Source organism: Pipistrellus hanaki, assembly GCF_964339955.1.
Source record: "Pipistrellus hanaki genome assembly, chromosome: 6".
Lineage (NCBI taxonomy): Eukaryota > Metazoa > Chordata > Mammalia > Chiroptera > Vespertilionidae > Pipistrellus > Pipistrellus hanaki.
The window spans coordinates 37,993,175-38,013,067 of record NC_140508.1 but is presented as its reverse complement, the minus strand read 5'-3'; the positions used below and the strand labels follow the sequence as shown (position 1 = coordinate 38,013,067).

General features: G+C 48.9%; 2 protein-coding genes and 1 long non-coding RNA gene across 5 annotated transcripts in view; 2 read left to right on the top strand and 1 right to left on the bottom strand.

Annotated features, from left to right (window-relative positions):
* The window catches only part of SAMHD1 (SAM and HD domain containing deoxynucleoside triphosphate triphosphohydrolase 1), a 60,767-nt gene extending 55,657 nt beyond the window's left edge, over window positions 1-5,110 (top strand). The window contains exon 16 of the mRNA XM_084888649.1: window positions 3,073-5,110. Coding sequence (XP_084744775.1) covers window positions 3,073-3,189 — 117 coding nt within the window. The 3' untranslated portion in view covers window positions 3,190-5,110. The remainder of the gene's footprint in view (window positions 1-3,072) is intronic.
* Window positions 4,733-16,950, bottom strand: TLDC2 (TBC/LysM-associated domain containing 2). Of its 2 annotated transcripts, none has more exons than XM_084888674.1 (6): window positions 16,143-16,950; window positions 13,480-13,647; window positions 12,449-12,601; window positions 12,159-12,284; window positions 7,664-7,737; window positions 4,733-6,460 (listed from the first exon to the last, which is right to left on the bottom strand). In XM_084888674.1, the coding sequence occupies exons 1-6, from the start codon at window positions 16,173-16,175 to the stop codon at window positions 6,325-6,327; spliced, it is 690 nt and encodes a 229-aa protein (XP_084744800.1). In that variant the 5' UTR covers window positions 16,176-16,950; the 3' UTR covers window positions 4,733-6,324. The 2 variants fall into 2 exon arrangements, with proteins under 2 accessions (XP_084744800.1, XP_084744799.1); XM_084888673.1 differs by having other exon boundaries at window positions 12,159-12,254; window positions 16,143-16,306.
* On the top strand, window positions 12,231-15,071 carry LOC311624956. Of its 2 annotated transcripts, none has more exons than XR_014795414.1 (3): window positions 12,231-12,330; window positions 12,470-12,619; window positions 14,108-15,068. It is a non-coding gene; the product is annotated as an uncharacterized lncRNA (long non-coding RNA). The 2 variants fall into 2 exon arrangements; XR_014795413.1 differs by having other exon boundaries at window positions 12,270-12,330; window positions 12,429-12,619; window positions 14,108-15,071.
* Window positions 16,951-19,893: the final 2,943 nt, after the last annotated feature.

The following is a 19,893-nucleotide window of genomic DNA, read 5'->3' as shown; positions in this document are numbered from 1 at the left end:
GAAGGGAGAGAGGCTCCAGGTGTGGCAGCAGCAGGTTGCTGGGGGAAGAGAGGGAGTACCTGGCTGGCAGCTGGCAGTCACTAGGGACCATACCAGTGCACAAGTTTCATGCACTGGGCCTCTCTAGTCAATGAATAAGGAAGAAAACTCTAATGGCAGGTGGATAGGAACTTGAAGAGACAGGAAGCAAAGAGGCAAAAGGCTATTAAAGTTCAGCCATTAGGGAAATAGCTATCTTAAGTCTAGGTACATTCACTCATTGAATGAGTACTTACTCCAGGTCTGTGATAGGTACCAGGGATGGAACAATATCTAAGGCAGACATAGTTCCCACAGATCTTACTCTAGTGGGGGGTGACGGTCACACAACTCACAATTACGGGTATTGCATTGAAGCCAGAATTGGTTGGTTGGAAAGTTCTCCAAAGGCCCTGTGCACAAAATTTTGTGCACTGGAGGGGTTCCCTCAGCCCAGCCTGTGCCATCTCGCAGTCCAGGACCCCTCGCTCCTTACCGCCCACCTTCAGCCAAGGTGAGAGAGGCTTCTGCCATAGCTGCTGTGCTCGCAAGCTGTGAGCCTGGCTTCTGGCTGAGTGATACTCCCCCTGTGGGAGTGCACTGACAACCAAGGGGCAGCTTCTGCTTTGAGCATCTGCCCCCTGTTGGTCAGTGCACATCATAGCAACCGATTAATTCACTGTTCGGTTGATATGCGTATCAGGGTTTTACTGTATGGGATGATTTAGGCTATGGCCAGTATGGCTCAGTTGGTTGGAATATCATCCCATACACCAGAAGGGAACATACCCAGGTTTCGGGTTCAATCCCCAGTCTGGGCACATATGGGAGGCAACTGGTCAATGTTTCTCATGTCGATGTCTTTGTCTCCCTCCCATCCCTGTCTCTTTATAGATAAATAAAATAAAATAAAATGAATTGTTTAGAAGCTGAGACATGAAGGATAGATGAGAAGAAGTCAGCTGAATTAAAAGGGGGAGAGGAGTTCAGAAGATGAGAGAGAAGATGGTGCATTTAGGGAGGGGTCCAGGGCATTGTGCACAGTCCTTTAAGCCATGAGCAGTGGGAGCCAATGAAGTGTTTTAAGCAGGAGAATGACATGTTCATATTCAGGTTTGCATTTATAAAATTCACTGGAATTGAAATTAGAATGGGTAGAAATAAGGACATTTGATAGAAATAGAGATGGATTTGAAGACAAATAATGTTGACTTTGAGATAGATCTTCCAAATATGAGTTATCATGGCAATTGAATGGCTGCTTTTCATAGCTGTATCAAGTCAGATCAGTGTAATTCAAAAGAAGGAATTTAAAATGGGGCCTATGATACAAATTTTTGGCAGAGCTAAGCCAGCAAACGGGATGGTTGAGGCAACAGTAGGAAGCTCTGGGGTAGGAGGTGGGAATTCAGGTGCTGGGGTAATCTGCAGCAGCTAGAACCATGGAAGAGTCACAGTTACTGCTGCCTGTGCCAGAGGGGTTAGGGAGAGAAATACCCAGGCTTCTCTGCCCTCTTTTCAAATGTGGTGTGTGGGGGTTTTTGTTTGTTTTTAATTAACATTGATTTTGGAGAGGAAAGGAGAGAGGGATAGAAACGCCAATGATGAGAGAGATAGAAACACCAATGATCTCCTCTCCCCCTTTTAATTCAGCTGACTCCTTCTCATTGATTGGCTGCACGCCCCTCATTGAGTACCGAGCCCACAACCCGGTCATGTGCCTGGACCGGGAATAGAACGATGACCTTCTGGTTTATGGGTTGATGCCCAACCACTGAGCCATGCCAGCTGGGCTCTCCCCCCCTCTTTTGCGATCTTCTACTAGTGCTTCCCATGGGCCGAACCTAACTGGAAGCCAATAGGTTGGGAGCTGGGAAATGGAGTTTACAAGAGCAGCCCCATAATACAGAGTGGAGCAGAGGGAAGGTGATGAGTGGATCTGAGAGTGAACAGGCAGATGAGCACAGCACTCTACCACAAACATCACTGTCCTGGTGCATGAAAGGTCCTGCGCTCTTATATGACCTGAAAGAATCTGTTCACAAATTCAGGAATGGTTTGGGATAGAGTCAGGTATTAAAACATCTTGCTTCTTACACTCTTCCTCATTTTGGGCAGAGTCTATGCTGATGAGTCTAGGCCAGTGGTCGGCAAACTGTGGCTCGTGAGCTACCTGCGGGAGGCTCTTTGGCCCCTCGAGTGTTCTAATGCCACTTCTTCAAAATAGATTCGCCCAGGCCAAAAACCGACTTCTGCTCGTGGGCCACAAAGTTTCAATCGCACTGGTACATGCGCACCCGCATGTGATATTTTGTGGAAGAGTCACTCAAGGGGCCAAAGAGCTGCAATGTGGCTCGTGAGCTGCGGTTTGCCAACCACTGGTCTAGGTTATAACTCTGCAGAGAGAAGTCCAAGTTTCGTAGGGACATACCTGTTCTTTGTTTGTTTGTATTTGTTGTTATTTTTGCTATCTTGTAGACCCAGAGCCATGTATTGCAGAGGGGACTGGGCAAAGGTCCTGACTGGGTAGCTCATCATCCTAATATGCAAGGTTGCGGGTTCTATTCCTGGTCAGGGCACATACAGGAAGCAACCAATGAATGCAAAAACAAATGGAAGAACAAACCAATGTTTCTCTCTCGTTCTTTCTTCTTTCTGCTCTCTAAAATCAATACATAAAATTTTTTAAAAGGGGCCTAGGCAAGGGAAGAGCAGAGGTCCTGAGAAGTCTCTCTTTTCTCTCTGGAAAACAGGACAGTTTGTATTCTGTGAAGGTGCATGAAGGGAGGGGCTATAGAACTGGGCAGTATGCTACTCTGACCATCTTTGATAAGAATAGGTCTGGTGGCTTTTGCTATGCAAAGCTCTTATCTGCTTAGGACTGTGGTGTTTCTAATTTCACCCAAATGCAGGGTGTAGATGTAATTTGGGGTTTCCCAAGAATAAGTAGGTCTGGACTTGATCACTCTGCAATACAAGTACGTGTACCTGAGACTTTCACTGAAATTATGAAAACTGGCTTTTCTCTCTTCCTGTTTTTTTTCTCTTTGACAGGATGGCGATGTTATAGCCCCACAAATAACACCTCTAAAACCGGAATGGAATTGCTCAAATAGAACTGAGAGTCCAGCTTCTTCCCAAGCAAAGAGAAAACTGTATAGCAGTATGTAATCATTTGTTTACGAAAGTCCCTCACCCCAGCACAATTCAGTAATTGTGGGAATTTGATGAGAGTGCTCCTATGCTGAGCAAGTACTTTTTATTTTATATTTTGAATGTATACCTATGCTGAAGCTAAACAATTTTTATTCAAAGAAACTAAAAGGTAATAGGCAAATCTTGCTATGTATGCTATAAAAAACATTACCTTACCTATTTTTAGTATTAATTAAAGCCTTTCTCTTTTAGCAGTCTATTTTCTTAGAAAACTTTTTGACATATGATTGTGTGTTTTTAAAAAGAAAAAGAAAAGATACAAGGGCATACTTTGGAATTTGAAGTTGGGATTGAACAGCCAAGATTAAAACCAACCAAAATCCTAGCTTCTGAGGAAATGTCACCTTGAGGACATCTCCTTTTAAGTGATCTAAACATTAGAGAGAGACACCTCCCCTCACCCTTTTAGCCAAGTTGGGGTAAACCAGGAATGGGCTCCAATTCCTCCGTGAGAAGCCTGATTCAATTATTGAAAAAATCGGAGGCCTCTGGCCTCTGAAGTGGGCTATAAAATACCTTTTAGGAGACCCTACCCTCAGTGGCAGAGGGGTCCCCCAAACCAGGTTGTCCTCTGGGTCAGTTGTGGCTCCAGGCCCAGGCAGCTTCCTTCTCTCCTAACACTCACGGCCCATGTCTTGGCTGTCCCACTGCCCCGCCTGGAAAAGGAGCTCCCCTCCGACCTGCTCCTGCATCTCGGGAGCTGAGCGGAGGCCGCCACCGGAACCCTCCTGGGGGCTGCTCAGAGCTGGACTTGGCTGGTGCGGGTTCAGTGCATCTTATGGTTTCAGAGCAAAGACTGCACTGCTTGTGCTGAGCTGAGTGATTACCCAGGGCATTCCAGGTTCCCCTTTGTAAGTTGATTCCGTTACCCTCAGCGGCGGAGTGGACGCCACTGTGGTGAGCAGTGCTCCTCTGCTGAGCAGCGCGCCCCATCCCACCCCCACCCCCCCACGCACATTTCCGGTTCTACAGAAATTCACCAAGAGCCAAGTCTGGAGTTAGCGCCAAAGCCCGTGGAGGCCAGAGGATCCCGAAAACGCAAGGCAGTGAGGAATGGCAGTCATTTTTTTGTGAGCCCTTCACCTCTCATGGCTGTGGCAGGAGTGAGTGAGGAAGGGAGAATTCACAACGCAGGCCAGCAGGTTATCCCGACTCTGAGGAGTGAAGCTGCCTCCCACTGTATAACCAGGTTCTGCTGACACTAGAGTGAGAAATATCAGGAATGTCTGCCATTCTACATAGTCTCTCTCCCCTTCCTCCACCCGGAGGTAGATAATCAAGAATTGACCCTAATTAATAGGAGAATAATTAAAACCCTTTGCTCCCTCCCACTGTGATGCCATGTAGGTGGGGATGTGTTCACATGGGGGCTCGAGGAGCACAGGGGAAGTCAGCCATAGTGCTGGGCCAGGCCTGTTTTGGCCATGGCCTCCAAAACATCCAGGGAGAACTCTAGGCCTCAGACCCCGTGTACCCAGACCTGTAGTGAAGAATGTACTTTTTCTGCTAAGATTGTTTTATTTTTGCAACTCCTACCTTTAAACCATTGTGGTTTACTTTGGAATTTTGTAGTCCCGATTCTGTATCATTGTGCTGATAAGTAACTTTATTGCATATAAGGCAGCTGCACTTTATGCTTTTTTACTATTATTTTAATGATGAGAACCATGTGTCATTTACAAGATTAGATTTATTTTAAGAAACATCTTCACTGTTTGTATAAAAATGGAGACTTTAACAGCTTAGTCTTTGGAGTTACTGAATGTTATCACCTTGAGACTGTAAACAGAACTGCAAGTTTAAATGACTGGTTACTTAATTTGGGTGAAGAATTAAAACCTGCAATAAAGCTTCATAATGTATCTCCATCTTAAAACCAGAGGTGTCTTCCTTAATGACTCACACTGTGTGCCCAGTTTTGACCTTTTTGTGCAAAGGAAATGGGTCTACGAATTTACCCAAGTAGTTTTTAGTACCTCAATGCTATGTTGGGTCTGTGAGAGAGGGGATGGTATTTAACAGGGTGTATGTTATTTAACTTTTCTTACTCAATCATGGCAAACAATAGCATAATAAAGAATGTTTGCCGAAACTGGTTTGGCTCAGGGGATAGAGCGTCAGCCTGCGGACTGAAAGGTCCCAGGTTCGATTCTGGTCAAGGGCATGCACCTTAGTTGTGGGTACATCCCCAGTGTGGGGTATGCAGGAGGCAGCTGATCGATGTTTCTCTCTCATCGATGTTTCTAACTCTCTATCCCTCTCTCTTCCTCTCTGTAAAAAAAAAAAAAAAAAAAAAAAAAAAAGAATGTTTTCCTCTGGTCGGAGGTAGGTACAAGCATGGGAAGGGATCTGGATTTTTCTTAGTTTTCTGAGTTCCTGTTGTGCCTGAAAAATATCCTCCCTGTTTTAAATTCCCCGAGGTTCCCATCTACAGAGTTTTAGCTTCTGTATTAAATATGCATATTGTTCATTTGCTGCTCTCATATCTTCCTCATGAAATTAGACATTTGCAAGTACCTAGCTCATAGCCCTCATTGTTCTAGAAAAAGAATGATACTACTAGAGTCTTTATTAATTTCACTGATCCCAGGTATCTGTGGTTTGACAATAGTCTTTAATTTAAAATAATTTCCAAAATATATAAAGTAGAATCCCATTTTTGTAAGATATACATATATATCTCCATGAAAAATTGTCTGGAAGGTTATACATAAAAATAGTAGTGTTTGTTGAGGTTGTTTTTTTTTTTTGGAGAGGGATAAATTTGGCAATTTAAATTTTTAATGTCTTCTGGTTTTTTTTCTACAGTAAACATGTATTAGTTGCATACTTTTTTGAAAGATAATTTTCATGAGGGACTTGGCCCTGCCCCGGTGAGGTGTAGCTGGCTTTCACTCCTTCCGTTCCGGCCCCATGCCTGTCCTGGGTCCCCAGGCCACCAGGAGGGTGGCTCACAGCCACAGTCAGCACTAGGACTCGTCACCATCCGTGTTTTTGGACAGAATGGCCTGCCCCATGTAAGGGCCTGGACAGCATCCATGAGCGGGTCGGAGCACCTGCTCCCTCAGGAAGCTGCCCTCTGTGGGGCCATCAGCTCAGAACCCAGGCCTCCAGCTCCTTGATGCAGAACTGCTCCTGCCGGGCCAGTACCTCGTTGTTGAAGGTCGCACAGGGGTGGCTTCCTCCGTGATACAAGTCTCCATCCAGCCACAGCCCGAAGTGGCCACTACAGAGAAGAGGAAAGTGTTGGCATGGCTCTCCTGGGTGTTGAGACCTTTCAGATCCACACCCTGACGGCTTATATCTCCAAGTCCCTTAAACCCATTTATCCTGGATTGTTGAAGATTCCACACACATTATTCCCCACAGGTTCTAGAGGGTTTTTTTTGTTTGTTTGTTTTTACAGTTCAGTGGTTTTAATAAATATATACAGTGGTGCAACGCTCACCACAGGATTAGAACATTTGGAATGTATTTAAGATGGCAAGGTTTGTTTGTTTTTTTCTCTCTTGTTTTTTTCTTTTTGTTGTTGGTAATCCTCACCCAAGGATATTTTTTTCCATTGATTTTTAGAGAGAGTAGAAAGGAGAGGGAGAGATACAGAGAGAGAAACATCAACATGAGAAAGGCCTTCATTGTTTACTTCCTGCACCTGTCTGGAATATGGAGAATCTAGCCTGCCCTTGACAGGAATCAAACCCAGGACCCTCATGGGTCGACACTCGAACCATTGAGCCAAACTGGCTAGGGCAAGATGGCAAGGTTTAACCAATGGGGTGAATCTCACAGATGTGGACTCTGAGCTCAAAACACTTCAGAGAGCGTCCACGTTAATTCCTTCACCTGGCAGCAAAGCTAGGCTGGAGCTGGGAAGTGAGTCACTGCAAGGCAGAAAGAGCTGGTGTGTCCTGTGTCAGCCGCTCTGGAGGCTGTTCAGGCAGCTGCCTGGTCCTGATCAGTGTTGTCATCTCTGCCCTCGGGATAGGATTGATTCTGCCTCAATTAGCAGGCCATACCAGGGGCAAGACTAACCTTTCCCTCCTAACCCACTCCACTTCCCACCCCCAACACACACATACACACCCCCTTAAGCAGGGTCCCGGGCAGACTCCAGTGAGTTACATTCCCTAGGATTGAAGTGCTGACGGCTAAATTTGAGGCTACCCTCATCCAACCACGAGGAATGCTCTTCCCAAAGTGACATAAATTCGGACTAAGCTGTACCAACTGCAAACACTCAGAGGGAGCGTCATGCCATCCTCTTTCCTCAATGTTGTCTTAGAGGCAAGTTGGGCTGCTGAAGGGAGAGGCCTGAAAATTAACCACCAGCCTCCCCATTTTATAAGACAACCTAGCTCAGCCTTTCTGGGCAAGAGAAGGGACCAGAACACAGACCACCCTGAGACTCAGGGGCGACTGAGACACGCACCTGCCACTGCCCATCATCAGTGAATCCAAGTCTCCTTTGACAAAGAAAGAGTTGCTTCCTGTCCACTTAAAGACCTGGCAAGACAGAAAAAGGCTCCAGTTACCGCCCTGCAGTTCAAATCCACACCACTGGGTGGCAGTATTGTAAAGGGAATGGAACTTCCAGGCCCCAACTAAGCCCGGGAAGTATTCTGAGCTGCTGGCTCTTGAGATTTTTTTGCCAGTCTCTCTGGAGTTCAACTCCTCTTGCTCTCCAGCCTGAATCCACAGCCCCTCTGTTCTATTAATAGAACAGAACCTCTGGGGCTTACTGCTTCCAAGCTGGAGAGAGGAGGGGAAAAGCCCTGGTCAGGAGTCGGGCCCTAATTCTACCATTAACTAACTGTCCCCTCATCTCTCTCTGGAGGTAGCACCATGCCCGCCCATCCCCCAGTGCTGCCTCACACCCAGCAAGTCTTGCAGGCCCACCCCGACAACCCCTGATTACCACCATTTCTGTCCTACCCTTCTCTACTCATTCTTGCCCACCCATCCACGCCAAGTCACTCCTTGCTGGATCACAGCTTCTACTGTCTCCTGCCCACAGCCCATCTCTACACTATACTCTGAGTGATCAATTCAGAATCGAATCCGATGTTATCATTTCTAAAGCCCTCCTATGGCTTCCTAGTGCAATGGGAACAAAATCCCACTCCTCGCTGTAGCTGGAAGCCAAGCCGGCTCGGACCCCTGATTTTCTCTCTGACCTCTTCCTTCCTTACTGACTGCACTTCAGCTCACCAGCCTTTCTGACCCTGGGACACGCAAAGCTATTCCGCTTCAGGACCTTCACGCCTACGGATCACTATGCCCAGATGGTCTTCCTGCAGATCCTCAAATGGCTCACTTCTCATCTTTTATCTCAGATATCCCAGAAAAGTTTCCTGGACCACCCTATCTAAAGTAGCCCTTCCTGCCGAAACCGGTTTGGCTCAGTGTTAGAGCGGCGGTCTGCGGACGGAAAGGTCCCAGGTTCGATTCCAGTCAAGGGCATGTGCATTGGTTGCGGGCACATCCCCAGTGGGGGGTGTGCAAGAGGCGGCTGGTCGATGTTTCTCTCTCATCGACGTTTCTAGCTCTCTATCTCTCTCCCTTTCTCTCTGTAAAAAATCCATAAAATATATTTTAAAAAAATAAAGTAGCCCTTTCTCCCAGACCTTTTTTCCTCTCACTGAGTGCCCTGTGCATGTGTCATAGCTTTCCCCCTAACATAAAAGCTCTGTGAGAGCTGTCTTGACTCCTGGCAGTGTTCCTAAGACATAGGATAGATGTGTTATCTTGTTTGTTTTTATTGATTCTTTTTTGAGAGAGAGAAAAACACCGATTTGTTATTCTACTTATTTATGCATTCATTGGTTGCATCTTGTATGTGCCCTGAATGGAGATTGAACCTGCAACCTTGGTGTATCAGACAACTGAGCTACCCTGCCAGGACGGTATAGATGTTCATTGAACAAATAAGTTACTCCAGAGTTAATTCAGTTAATACAAAGATTTTTAAAGGGCTGCAAGAGCATAGTATATTATTATGTATAATTAGTTGTAAAAAAATGCTATGAACAAAGGATTTTTAGCAAAACAAAGGAACAAAAAAAAAGTACTAATAAAAGATAAGCTTGGTCTCAGAAGAGATGAGATAATATATATAAATTTTTTAAATATATTTTATTGATTTTTGTACAGAGAGGAAGGGAGAGAGATAGAGAGCTAGAAACATCGATGAGAGAGAAACATTGACCAGCTGCCTCTTGCACACCCCCTACCGGGGATGTGCCCGCAACCAATGTACATGCCCCTGACCGGAATCGAACCCGGGACCTTTCAGTTCGCAGACCGACGCTCTACCACTGAGCCAAACCGGTTTCAGCGAGATGAGATAATATTAACAAGTGACCATGAGAAGACAGAACCATTCAAGTCCTCTTCTACTTTCATCAAGGAACATGACCTTCGAACTTGAAGGAGTAAGGTCAACATTGCTACCGAAGGAATTAAGACCATCTTCATGATGCTGCTTAGAGTGGTGATCAAGGAACTACTGGGAATTCATGAAGAACATAAGTCCCAAAAAGATCAAAGACAGGCACAAATTAACCAGTTTTTGAAAAGGTGAGATTCCATAACCATAGGCTAGGAAGACCGATAGCAAGCCCCTGAGAAAATTACTCAATTCTTTTTTAAGCATTTAGCACCAGGTGCTGTTTTAGGTAATGGGTAGGATGGTGACCATAACAGACAAAAATGCCTGCCTCATGGGACTTCCACTCTATTTGGAGGAGGCAAATCCATAAGTAAAATAAATAGTATGTAAGGTGGCAACAGATGCTAAGGAGAAAAAGGCAGAAAAGGGCAAACGGGGTTCCCAGGGGGTACAGTATTGTAAATGTAAATCAGGTGACCAGGGAAGGCCTCTCTGAGACGGTGACATCTGAGCAGAGAACTGAAGGAGGTGAGAACTAAGCCATGTGCACATCCAATGGAGGGCACTGTAGGCAGAACAGCATGTGCAAAGGCAGTAGCAAGCCAGCGTGTTTAATGACCAGCTCAGAGGTCAGTGTGGCTAGAGCACAGCGAGGTAAAGCCTAGCTGGTGTGGCTCAGTGGTTGAGTGTCAATCCATGAACCAAAGGTCACAGGTTTGATTTCCAGTCAGGGCATATACCCAAGTACGGGCTCGATCTCCAGTAGGAGACAGCCAACTGGTGATGTCTCTTTCTCGTTGATGTTTCTACCTATCTTCTTCCTTTCTCTCTCTCTAAAAAAAAATTAATAAAAACATATTTTAAAAGAAAGAAACAACAACAGCAAGAGGCCAGAAGATGTAGGGACTTGTAGTTATTGTCAAGACTTTGGCTTTTCCCTAGTGAGAAAGGAAGCCATGGGCAGCGTGGAGTCAGCGACATGCTCTGACTTAGCTCTTAAAGGGATCGTTTCATCTTCTGTGGTGATGGGAGGTAGAAGCATTCGGAGGCCAGAGCAAGAAGACAGGCAAATAGTGATGGTGGCTTGAACCAGGATGACTGCACAGGGCACAGTGAGAAGTGGTGGGTTCTGGACGCAGACAGAAGGAGAAGGCAGGACAGTCAGACCTGGTTGGCAGCTCAGATGTACGGTGTAGAAGAGATGTTAAGGACTCCACATTTTTTGGTCTCGGCAGCGGGAAAGAGGGAGGTGCCAGTGAACTTGGTTGGGGAAGATGCCTGGAGGAGCTGTTTTATGGGGGAGAGTCGGGAGCTCGGCCTTGGACCTGTGAGGTTTGAAATGCCATGTGTGAGATTTGTGGAGCCGCTGGATAGTGTTTGGATGTCTGTGGGTTTGGAGTCCAGGGGAAGAGGCCATGAGCACATGGACGGCACAGAAAACTGTAAGAATGGATAGGACCCTGAAGGAGAAGAGGGTGGTCAGAGAAGAGCGGAGAACCCAAAACTGGGCTCTGGGGCCTTGTGCCATTAAAAGGTTGGGGAAGACAAGGAGGATCAAACAAAGAATTCTGCCAAGGAGTTGTCAGTTCAGTACAAGGGAAATCCTAGAATTCTCATATGCGAACCACGGAAGACAGGCAGCGATGACTGGTCTCCAGCGTGGGCTCACTGTGGACAACCTACCCCTCTCCTCTTCCCCGATGAGATTGCCAGGCAAGGCAATAGGGAGGGTGCCTTTGCCTACAGCCAGTCCACAGCTCCTGGTCACCTCTTCGTCACGCGACCAGATGTTTGTGCTGCTGGGTGTGTCTGAAGGTGTCTTGGTCTGTGCACTGGAGAGGATGTACCTCATCGCAAACCAAAGTATCCAGCACTTCTCCCTCCATTTTGTATTTCCACTCCCTTCCACTTCCTTTTTCCCTCTCTCCTCCGTTAAAACAGCTTGGCCAAACCCATCATGGACGAACCCTCCCCCACTCTGCACGCTCTCCGCTGCCTGAACCCGAAGAGCTGAAGGTTGCTGGAGGGAAGTTCTTGGCTTGTGTTAAAATTCAGTCTCAACCCTCCCGTCAGCATTGCCTGGCTGTCCCTCCTCGTCTCTAGTTTTCTCTCCTGGGCTTCCCTTTCCACTCTCGTGATCACTAGCTGATACTTGCTCTCCCCTCAACCTTCACACCTTCTCCTCCATCCTCAGCTCTACCTGCCCTTCGACTAAACTTGTCTTTCCAGCCTGAATCTGGTGACAACAAACCTCTTCCTCGCAGAGCCAGAAAGTGGTTGCCAAGGACCTACTGAGTATTTAAACCAAACACACACACACCCACACACACACACACACACACACACACACACACGAAGAGGGGCAGGCCACGGGGGTGCTCTGCCTGCCCCTGCCCTCCTGCCTTCCCTCTGTGGGAAGCTTGGAGGATACCAGACACCCCAGCACAGGGGATGGAGCTGGGGGCCCCTGGGCCCCTGGGATCTCTGTCCTGCCAGAGACCCCTCCCACCGGCTCCCGAAAGGGTGGGGACATCACCTTCAGCTGTGGGGAGAAGGAGAAGAGGAATGTCTCGCCAGTTCCGTAGAAGCCTTTGCTGAGTCGGAAAGCCGAGGAGGAGAAGGCCCCAAACATCTGGAAAGCAGAAGAGCGTGCGTTTTGCAGCTGGAAGGAAATAGACGATCCTCCGGAAACCCAATTCCCAAGCTTGGTAACGTAGGCTTATCCTAGAGGGGCAAGTGGGGGGCCCGGGGCAGTGCTGGAGGGTGGAGGCCCCCAAGAGCCCATCTACACACACCCTTTCCTCAGCACCCCCCAGCCCAGCTCACCTGCCCGTCCTGGTCCTTCAGCGCCAGCAGCACCGGCCCGCTGTGGCCCTCCATCTGCCGGTACAGGCTCTGCAGACTGAAGCCGTCCCTCGCCGTGCAGAAGGCCAGACTCCAGGAATATCCCGTGACCCTCGCGGGGAGGTGGCGGCTGAGCTGGGGACAGGTCTGGAGGTGAGTGGGGGGTCCTCGTCCTCCCAGTCTCCTTTTACTATTGGGGGGTGGGGGGGCGCGAGGTCCCAGGGAGGTTAAACAGCCACCACTCTCACAAGCAAGGTACTTCACAGTTTACAGAGGAGTTTCCTGTTTCCAGGGGACTTTCACACCTGCCAGGAGTAGCCCCTGAGAGGGACTCTCTAACACAGGGGTCTTCAAACTACGGCCCGCGGGCCACATGCGGCCCGCAGAGGAGTCTGATCCGGCCCGCCAGGTTTTTTGGGCAGTGAGCGCAGCCGAGGTGTTACAGTAGGAATTAGTAGTTCATATAGTCCGGCCCTCCAGCTCTCTGAGGGACCGTGATCTGGCCCCCACTTTAAAAAGTTTGAGGACCCCTGCAACAGATGAGGCCAGGGGAGGGGAATCAGCTCACATGGGGAGCAAGTGGCAGAGTCGGGATTTGAACTCAGGTCAGGTCTCTCTTCCCTTGGTCACCGTGGCCTCTAGTGGCTGGAGAACAGATGAGATGGTGAATCCCTCCTCCTAACCCCCCTGTCCTTATCCTTTCATCCTTCCCAAGGGCTCTTCTACTCAAACGTTAGCTTATTTCCTACACCCTTCACTTGGCTCTTCTACTCAAACGTTAGCTTATTTCCTACACCCTTCACTTGGCCCAGTGCAGGCGCGACGCCGGTGTCCTGGATTGTTTGACGGGGGAGAGGGGAGCCAGCGGAGAAATGGCTCGCCCAGGGTGACACAGGGAGCTGGGTTCGGAGCAGGCGTGATCCCAGGAGTCCTTGGCCTGGCTGGGAGGGGGACGGGCGGGTGGGACTCGCAGTCTCAGGGCTGACATCCTTGCACCATAATCCAGGCCTCACCTGCCTAATCTCCGAGGCTCCCAGAACCTGGCTGGCTTCTGCCAGCTGGGGCTCCACGGGATCTTCCGGAGCGGGGGCTGGAGCTGGGGCTGCCTCCTTCTCCTCTTCCTCTTCCTCGTCCCCTTCCTCACCCTCCTCTGCAGACAGGGTGTTCTCCACCTGGCTGGGCTGTGAAGGCACAAAGAGGCCTGGAGAGATAAAGGGACAGGAGCCACCCGCTCCCACATCTCCCAGGCCTCAGCCACCCCTGCCCAGGCCCCTACAACCACCAGCCCAGCCAGAGGAGGCCGGGAGTGTCCGTCACAGACAAGACTCAGTCCCGCCAGCCTGCTTCCTCCCGGTACCTGCTAGCTAAGGCTGGAATCGCACACGCCCATCAGCTGTGGCCGTGGGCCCTGGGGTTTGTCCGCCTGTCTGCTCTGGACCCAGGTGGGTGCCAGGGATCCAGTTCTCAGCTCGGGGGCAGGGGAGAAGGGCAGGTGACAGCCCAGCCCTGGGTGCTGTGTAAGATGATACATGAGTTATTGATCATAATAGTAAGAACCAGAGTGGCTGACATTGGTCAGCACACACTTGACCAGGCCGGTGTGAAGTGCTAGCTGTGCATGATCTCTCCGAATTTCCCCAGGAATCCTAAGAATGTGCTGCTTATTATTCCTGTTTTACAAAGGAGACCCCGAGGCTTCCCTGTCAGCCAGTGAAACAATCATGCTGTCGTAGGTGAGGCGTGTGCGGTTTTGTGTAAAATGTGCGATTGTCCACGTGAATGTGTGTGTTCCCTTACAAATAGAGTTGTGTAGGCAAATCAGTGTGAGGCGGTGCTGAGTGTAACTTTGTGTTTCCCTGTCAAAGTGTTTGTGAGTGTGAGTTGGGATTGTGTAAATACAGGGTGTCCCCCCAAAATGTATACACACTTTGAATGATCATAAAGTTGGTGTTTATTAACATATAGCTCATTTTCAAAATTCAAAAGAATCTATAGAAATGAATAGTTTTTTGACAATGCCTGTTTTCAAACTGATGACTGTTCTGGTCTAAGCACAGCTGGAAACTCGAAGTAACGGAATTCCAAACATCAAGAATCATTTTAGCCGAAGCCGGTTTGGCTCAGTGGTAGAGCATCAGTCTGCAGACTGAAAGGTCCCAGGTTCGATTTCGGTCAAGGGCATGTACACTGGTTGCGGGCACATCTCCGGTAGGGGGTGTGCAGGAGGCAGCTGGTCGATGTTTCTCTCTCATCGATGTTTCTAGCTCTCTATCTCTCTCCCTTCCTCTCTGTAAAAAATCAATAAAATAAAAATAAAAAAGAATCATTTTGGCCCGGCAGGCGTGGCTCAGTGATTGAGCACCAATCTATGAGCCAGGAGGTGATGGTTTGATTCCCAGTCAGGGCACATGCCCGATTGTGGGCTCGATCCCCAGTGGGCGGTACATAGGAGACAGCCGATCAATAATTCTCTCTCATCATTGATGTTTCTGTCTCTCTCCTTCTCCCTTCCTTTCTCTGAAATTAATAAAAACATTTTGAAAAGAAAAGAAAAGGATTAATATGCTTGAAAACATTTAATAAAAGAAGAATCATTTTGTTCAGTACTTGTGTGCCCTCAATTCATGGCCTGTTGCTATTTTTTTTTTTTAATATATTTTATTGATTTTGTACAGAGAGGAAGGGAGAGAGATAGAAAGCCAGAAACATCGATGAGAGAGAGTCATCGATCAGCTGCCTCTTGCACACCCCCTACTGGGGATATGCCCGCAACCAAGGTACATGCCCTTGACCGGAATCGAACCCGGGTCCCTTCAGTCCCCAAGCCGATGCTATATCCATTGAGCCAAACCGGTCTCGGCCTGTTGCTAATTTTTGAAATTTATCTTTTATGGGTTCCATTAAAAAACAGTCTAGTGAGCCGAAACTGGTTTGGCTCAGTGGATAGAGCGTCAGTCTGCAGACTGAAGGGTCCCAGGTTCAATTCCGGTCAAAGGCATGTACATTGGTTGCAGGCGCATCCCCAGTAGGGGGTGTGCAAGAGGCAGCTGATCGATGATTCTCTCTCATCGATGTTTCTAGCTCTCTATCCCTCTCCCTTCCTCTCTATAAAAAATCAATAAAATATATATTTTTAAAAAACAGTCTAGTGGCATTTTAGGATAAATTTTCTTTGTTTAATTTAAAGCTTAGTCTGGCTTCACCCATTATTTCAAATCAGATAAACCTGGAACGAGTGAAAATTAAGTGAATTATCAGTTGTTAAAGTGTGCATACATTTTTGGGGGATACCCTATATATGTACTGGTATGTGGGTCAGGGGGCATAAATGTTATTATATTCATTATATTCATTCATTCATTCGAGCTTCCACTCTGTTTCAGACATTGCTTTCCTATATTCCAGGTTCAGGCCTAAAGAGGGGGTTCTAGTAGGCTGAGGCTTCTGGACAGAGCTCCGTCTGGCACCCACTCGAGGGAGGAAGAAACGGAACAGCAGTCTGTGCTCCATGGGGGCCTGGGAGCGAAGGCCCTGGGCTCCTGAGTTTGTGCTTTGAACCCCAGACCTGCTGGGGAGGGACTTGGCAGAGGAACAGATCCCCTGCCTGCATTCCTCCCTCGCTCAGGCCCCACCCTGCCTGAGCTTCCCTCCCCACAGCCCACGCCGGACCCCTTACCAGCCGAGTGTAACGCCAGCGAAGTCCTTTCATTCTCCCTTCAGAATCCAGCCACCAGCGGTGAGCGGTGAGCAGGCCTCGGTCCTGCCGGAGGAAGCGCCCCTGGGCGAGGCGGACAGCCGAGAGGTGGAAGTCTGGGGCACACCTAGCTTGCTCCTTGCCCACCCAGCTGCCCTTTGCTCACTCTCGCCTGTCACTCCCAGCCTGAGGCGTCACTGGGTGTGCCTGTGGGTGTGTCAGCTGCACTCCACATTCATGGTCTCCCTGGCATGTTGGTTGTGAACACGTTAGCCGCACACAGTGAATTCTGGAGTGTCCCTCCTGACTCCTCGCCCTTCTAGCAGTCTGGCGAGGGACAAGTCCCTGCACCCCGGGCCTCACTTTCCCCACAGGTAGCCTGGCGGGCCAGATCATCTCAGAGGCCCTCGTAATACGGACAGCCTGCGATTCAGTTCCCTCTTCGAGCCAATGAGTGCACTGTAACAGAGAAGGGCTGCCCAAGGCCAAAATCGGATTATAAAAAACAACAAAAAACAGAAGCAGCAGTACAGTGAATTTTTGTAGAAAATTTGAGGAATCTAGACATGAATAAAGAAAAATATAAAAATATGCATACCAAAATAAAATAAAAAATAATAATAAAAAATAATTTAAAAAATAAAAATAAAAATATGCATACCTCCATTTCTCAGAGATAAACTCTCAACCCCTAGGGGTATTTTTTCTAATCTTTTATATTTGTTTCATAAACCTATATATACACATATTTATAAATAGATCACTCCCATGTATAGTTTTAGAAAATGCTTTTTCCACTTAACAAATGAGAATTTCCCAAGAACATGCAGTATCCTTTGAACATATGCTTTTAATGGCTGCTTATTATTTCATCGTAGGATGTACATAATTTTTTCCCCAAATTTGCTTCTAATTTTCTGTGATTATAAGGAAAACTATAATGAACTTCCTTATTCGTAAATCCAATTATATCCTTTATGATAAATTTCCAAAGTTGAATGCTGGATCAAAAGGTATTATACACATAGGTGCTTTTTTTTTTTTTAATAGATTTTCATTGATTCACAGAAGAAGGAAGAGGGAAAGAGAGATAGAAACATCAGTGATGAGAGAAAATCATTGATTGGCTGCCTCCTGCACATCCCCTACTGGAAATAAAGCCTGCAACCCCAGCGTGTGCCCTTGGCTGGAATCGAACCTGGGACCCCTCAGTCCACAGGCTGATGCTCTATCCACTGAGCCAAACCAGCTAGGGCACACATAGTTCTTGACAAATGTTTCCCAAAAGGTTTCCTGATGTTTAAAGCTGATCCAGGTACCTTTAGGGAATCTCAGGGCAATATCTTACACCCTGGAACTGGGATAAGGAAACTGCCCCTCAGAAAGCGGAAGGGACTTAGCCACACGATAGCATAATACGGAGGTTAAGAGCACAGGCTTTGGAGTCAGAGAGTTCAAATCCTGGTTTTGCCACTTGCTGTGTGTCCGTGGGCAAGCACTAGCAACCTAACAAGTCTGTGCTTCTGTCTCCTCATCTGTACAATAGCTGCCTCATAGGGCTGTTGTAAGAGTCAGTGAAGCCAACACCTCAAGAACTGGGATGCTAAGCCAGGCCTCCATCCTCTGGCTTCACCTTAGTGAGATAACCCACAGTGCCTGGTGTTTGGCGAGCACAGGATAAATGACAGTGCTTCTGCTTCCTTGCTCTCTCCCCCTCACTCACCCCCAACACACACACTGCTTCTTTGAGAGAACCAGGGCTCAAATTCCTGTCAAGTGGCCACTCAGTCTCCACTTGGCACCTCTGGGACAGATAGTCCCTCTGTTACTCTTGGGGGCGAGGAGCTTGTGGGGAAAGGCAGGGACCGTGGAAATGTACTCACCCCGCCGGACTAAACGCCTGGCGCCGTCCTCCAGCCAGCAGCCCAGCGGCTTCCGTAGGGCCTCTCCCAGTCTTCCAGAGAGGGGCCCGCTTCCAGAACCGACCCTGCCCCCCGGCGGGCCGAATGCCGCGCTTTAGCTCCGCACCCGGTGTCCCCGCAGGTGGCTGGCACCTCCGCCCTGGCCCGGCTCCAGGTCCTCTGTGGCTCTTATACTTGTCCTGAGGGCGGCAGGCCCTGGCACGGTGCCTGCTCCAGTTCCAGCTGGGGAGGCCTGGCAATGATTATCATCTATCAGAAACTCAAACCCCACAAACACACACACACACAAACAAGACCTGGCACACCCTGGCCTCCGGCCCTGCCCCCGCCAGCCCAAGGGATGGGGACGCTGAACTCTGAGACGGAACCTCTCACCTCAGCTACCAGGTGCCACTTGGTAGCTGCCTAACACCTGCCACCCAGGCCCTCTTCTTCTCATGGGGCGTAAATGCTACGGGAAAGGGGTATGTTGTGGGGTTCTCCCTCTGCACCCTGAGCTGCAGGGGAAGCCTGGACTGCTCCTCCTGGTCCCCTCCGTTAGACGGCCTGTCCTGACATGAGGTGACAGCGCGCACAGGAAGCCCAGCGTTGGGCACACAGTAGGCACTCCCATCAGTGGGGGATTACTCCTCTGGCCCCAGCTCACAGTGGGGCTTCGGTGAATGCTGCACTGTTGAGTCCCAGAACCTCAACGTTGGAAGGGGTCTGGGCCAGTCCCAGAGCACGCGGCCTGCACCCAGGGCTGGCTCCCGTGGAAAACATCCCTCCACGTGGCCCCCCAGCCTCTGCTGGGCAGGTGAGCCCCCTATCTCACCCACTCCGTCCTCACACGGCGCAGAGACCCGCTCCGGCTGGGCTCTGTGGAGGGCACTGGGTCCCCAGAGACTCTGGCCATGGCGAGGTGTGCTGGGGCCGTGCCCCCTCCGGGAAGGGGCAAAAGGACTTCTGTTGTGGGGGAAACAGGCTCGAGAAGGGCCCTGTTGTCACCTCAAACATGGCTGTTGCAATACGTGTTTAAACTGTAAACAGTTCCGTGGTCACACACCGGGCCCTCCCTCTTCCCCGGGCCCTCTCCCCACCTTCATCCTCCCGTGCTCCGCACCTGGACCGGCGGCACTTGGAGAAGCCAGAGGTCCTCGCTTTGCTGTTCATTCTCTGTCCTCGGGTCCAGGAGAGCCCAGCATGTGAGCGGTCAGCAACGCCGCCGGTTCCCATGCCTCCCTGATGGGGTCCCTTACAGCTCTGCCTCGTAACGTAGTCGCCATCTTCTTAACCAGACACACGCCGCCTCTTTCCGCCGGGCAGCAGCCATCGCCAGGAAGCACTGGAACTGTCCAGTAAAAGGGGGGAAGGTTAAAGGACCCACAGAACACCCGCTCCGTGGATTATTTCTGTTTTAAAATCGATGTTTGCAAAGAGTTTATAAGGCACGGGAAATGCTGCTCCTGCCCCCTGAAGTGTAAAACAGCGGATATAAGGTTGTGTGCGCAGCACGGTTTCAGCTCTGCCAAACAAGCCGGCCACGTTTGTAGCATAGTCTGGTGTCAGGTAGTGTGATACCTCCAACTTTGTTCTTCTTTCTCAAGATTGCTGTGGGTAGTCGGGGTCTTTTGTGGTTCCATATAAATGTTAGGATTATTTGTAGAAACAGGATTCTTAATTCCTAGTTCTAGGTCAGTTTTTTTCTCCCTACACAGCCCGAGGTGGTCCCCTGGATTTAAATATTGTTTAAATGTTGATGACTCATCATGACCTCAGACCTGCAGCCACCCTGGCTTCCACACTCATATGTCAATTGCTTTTGTGTTCTC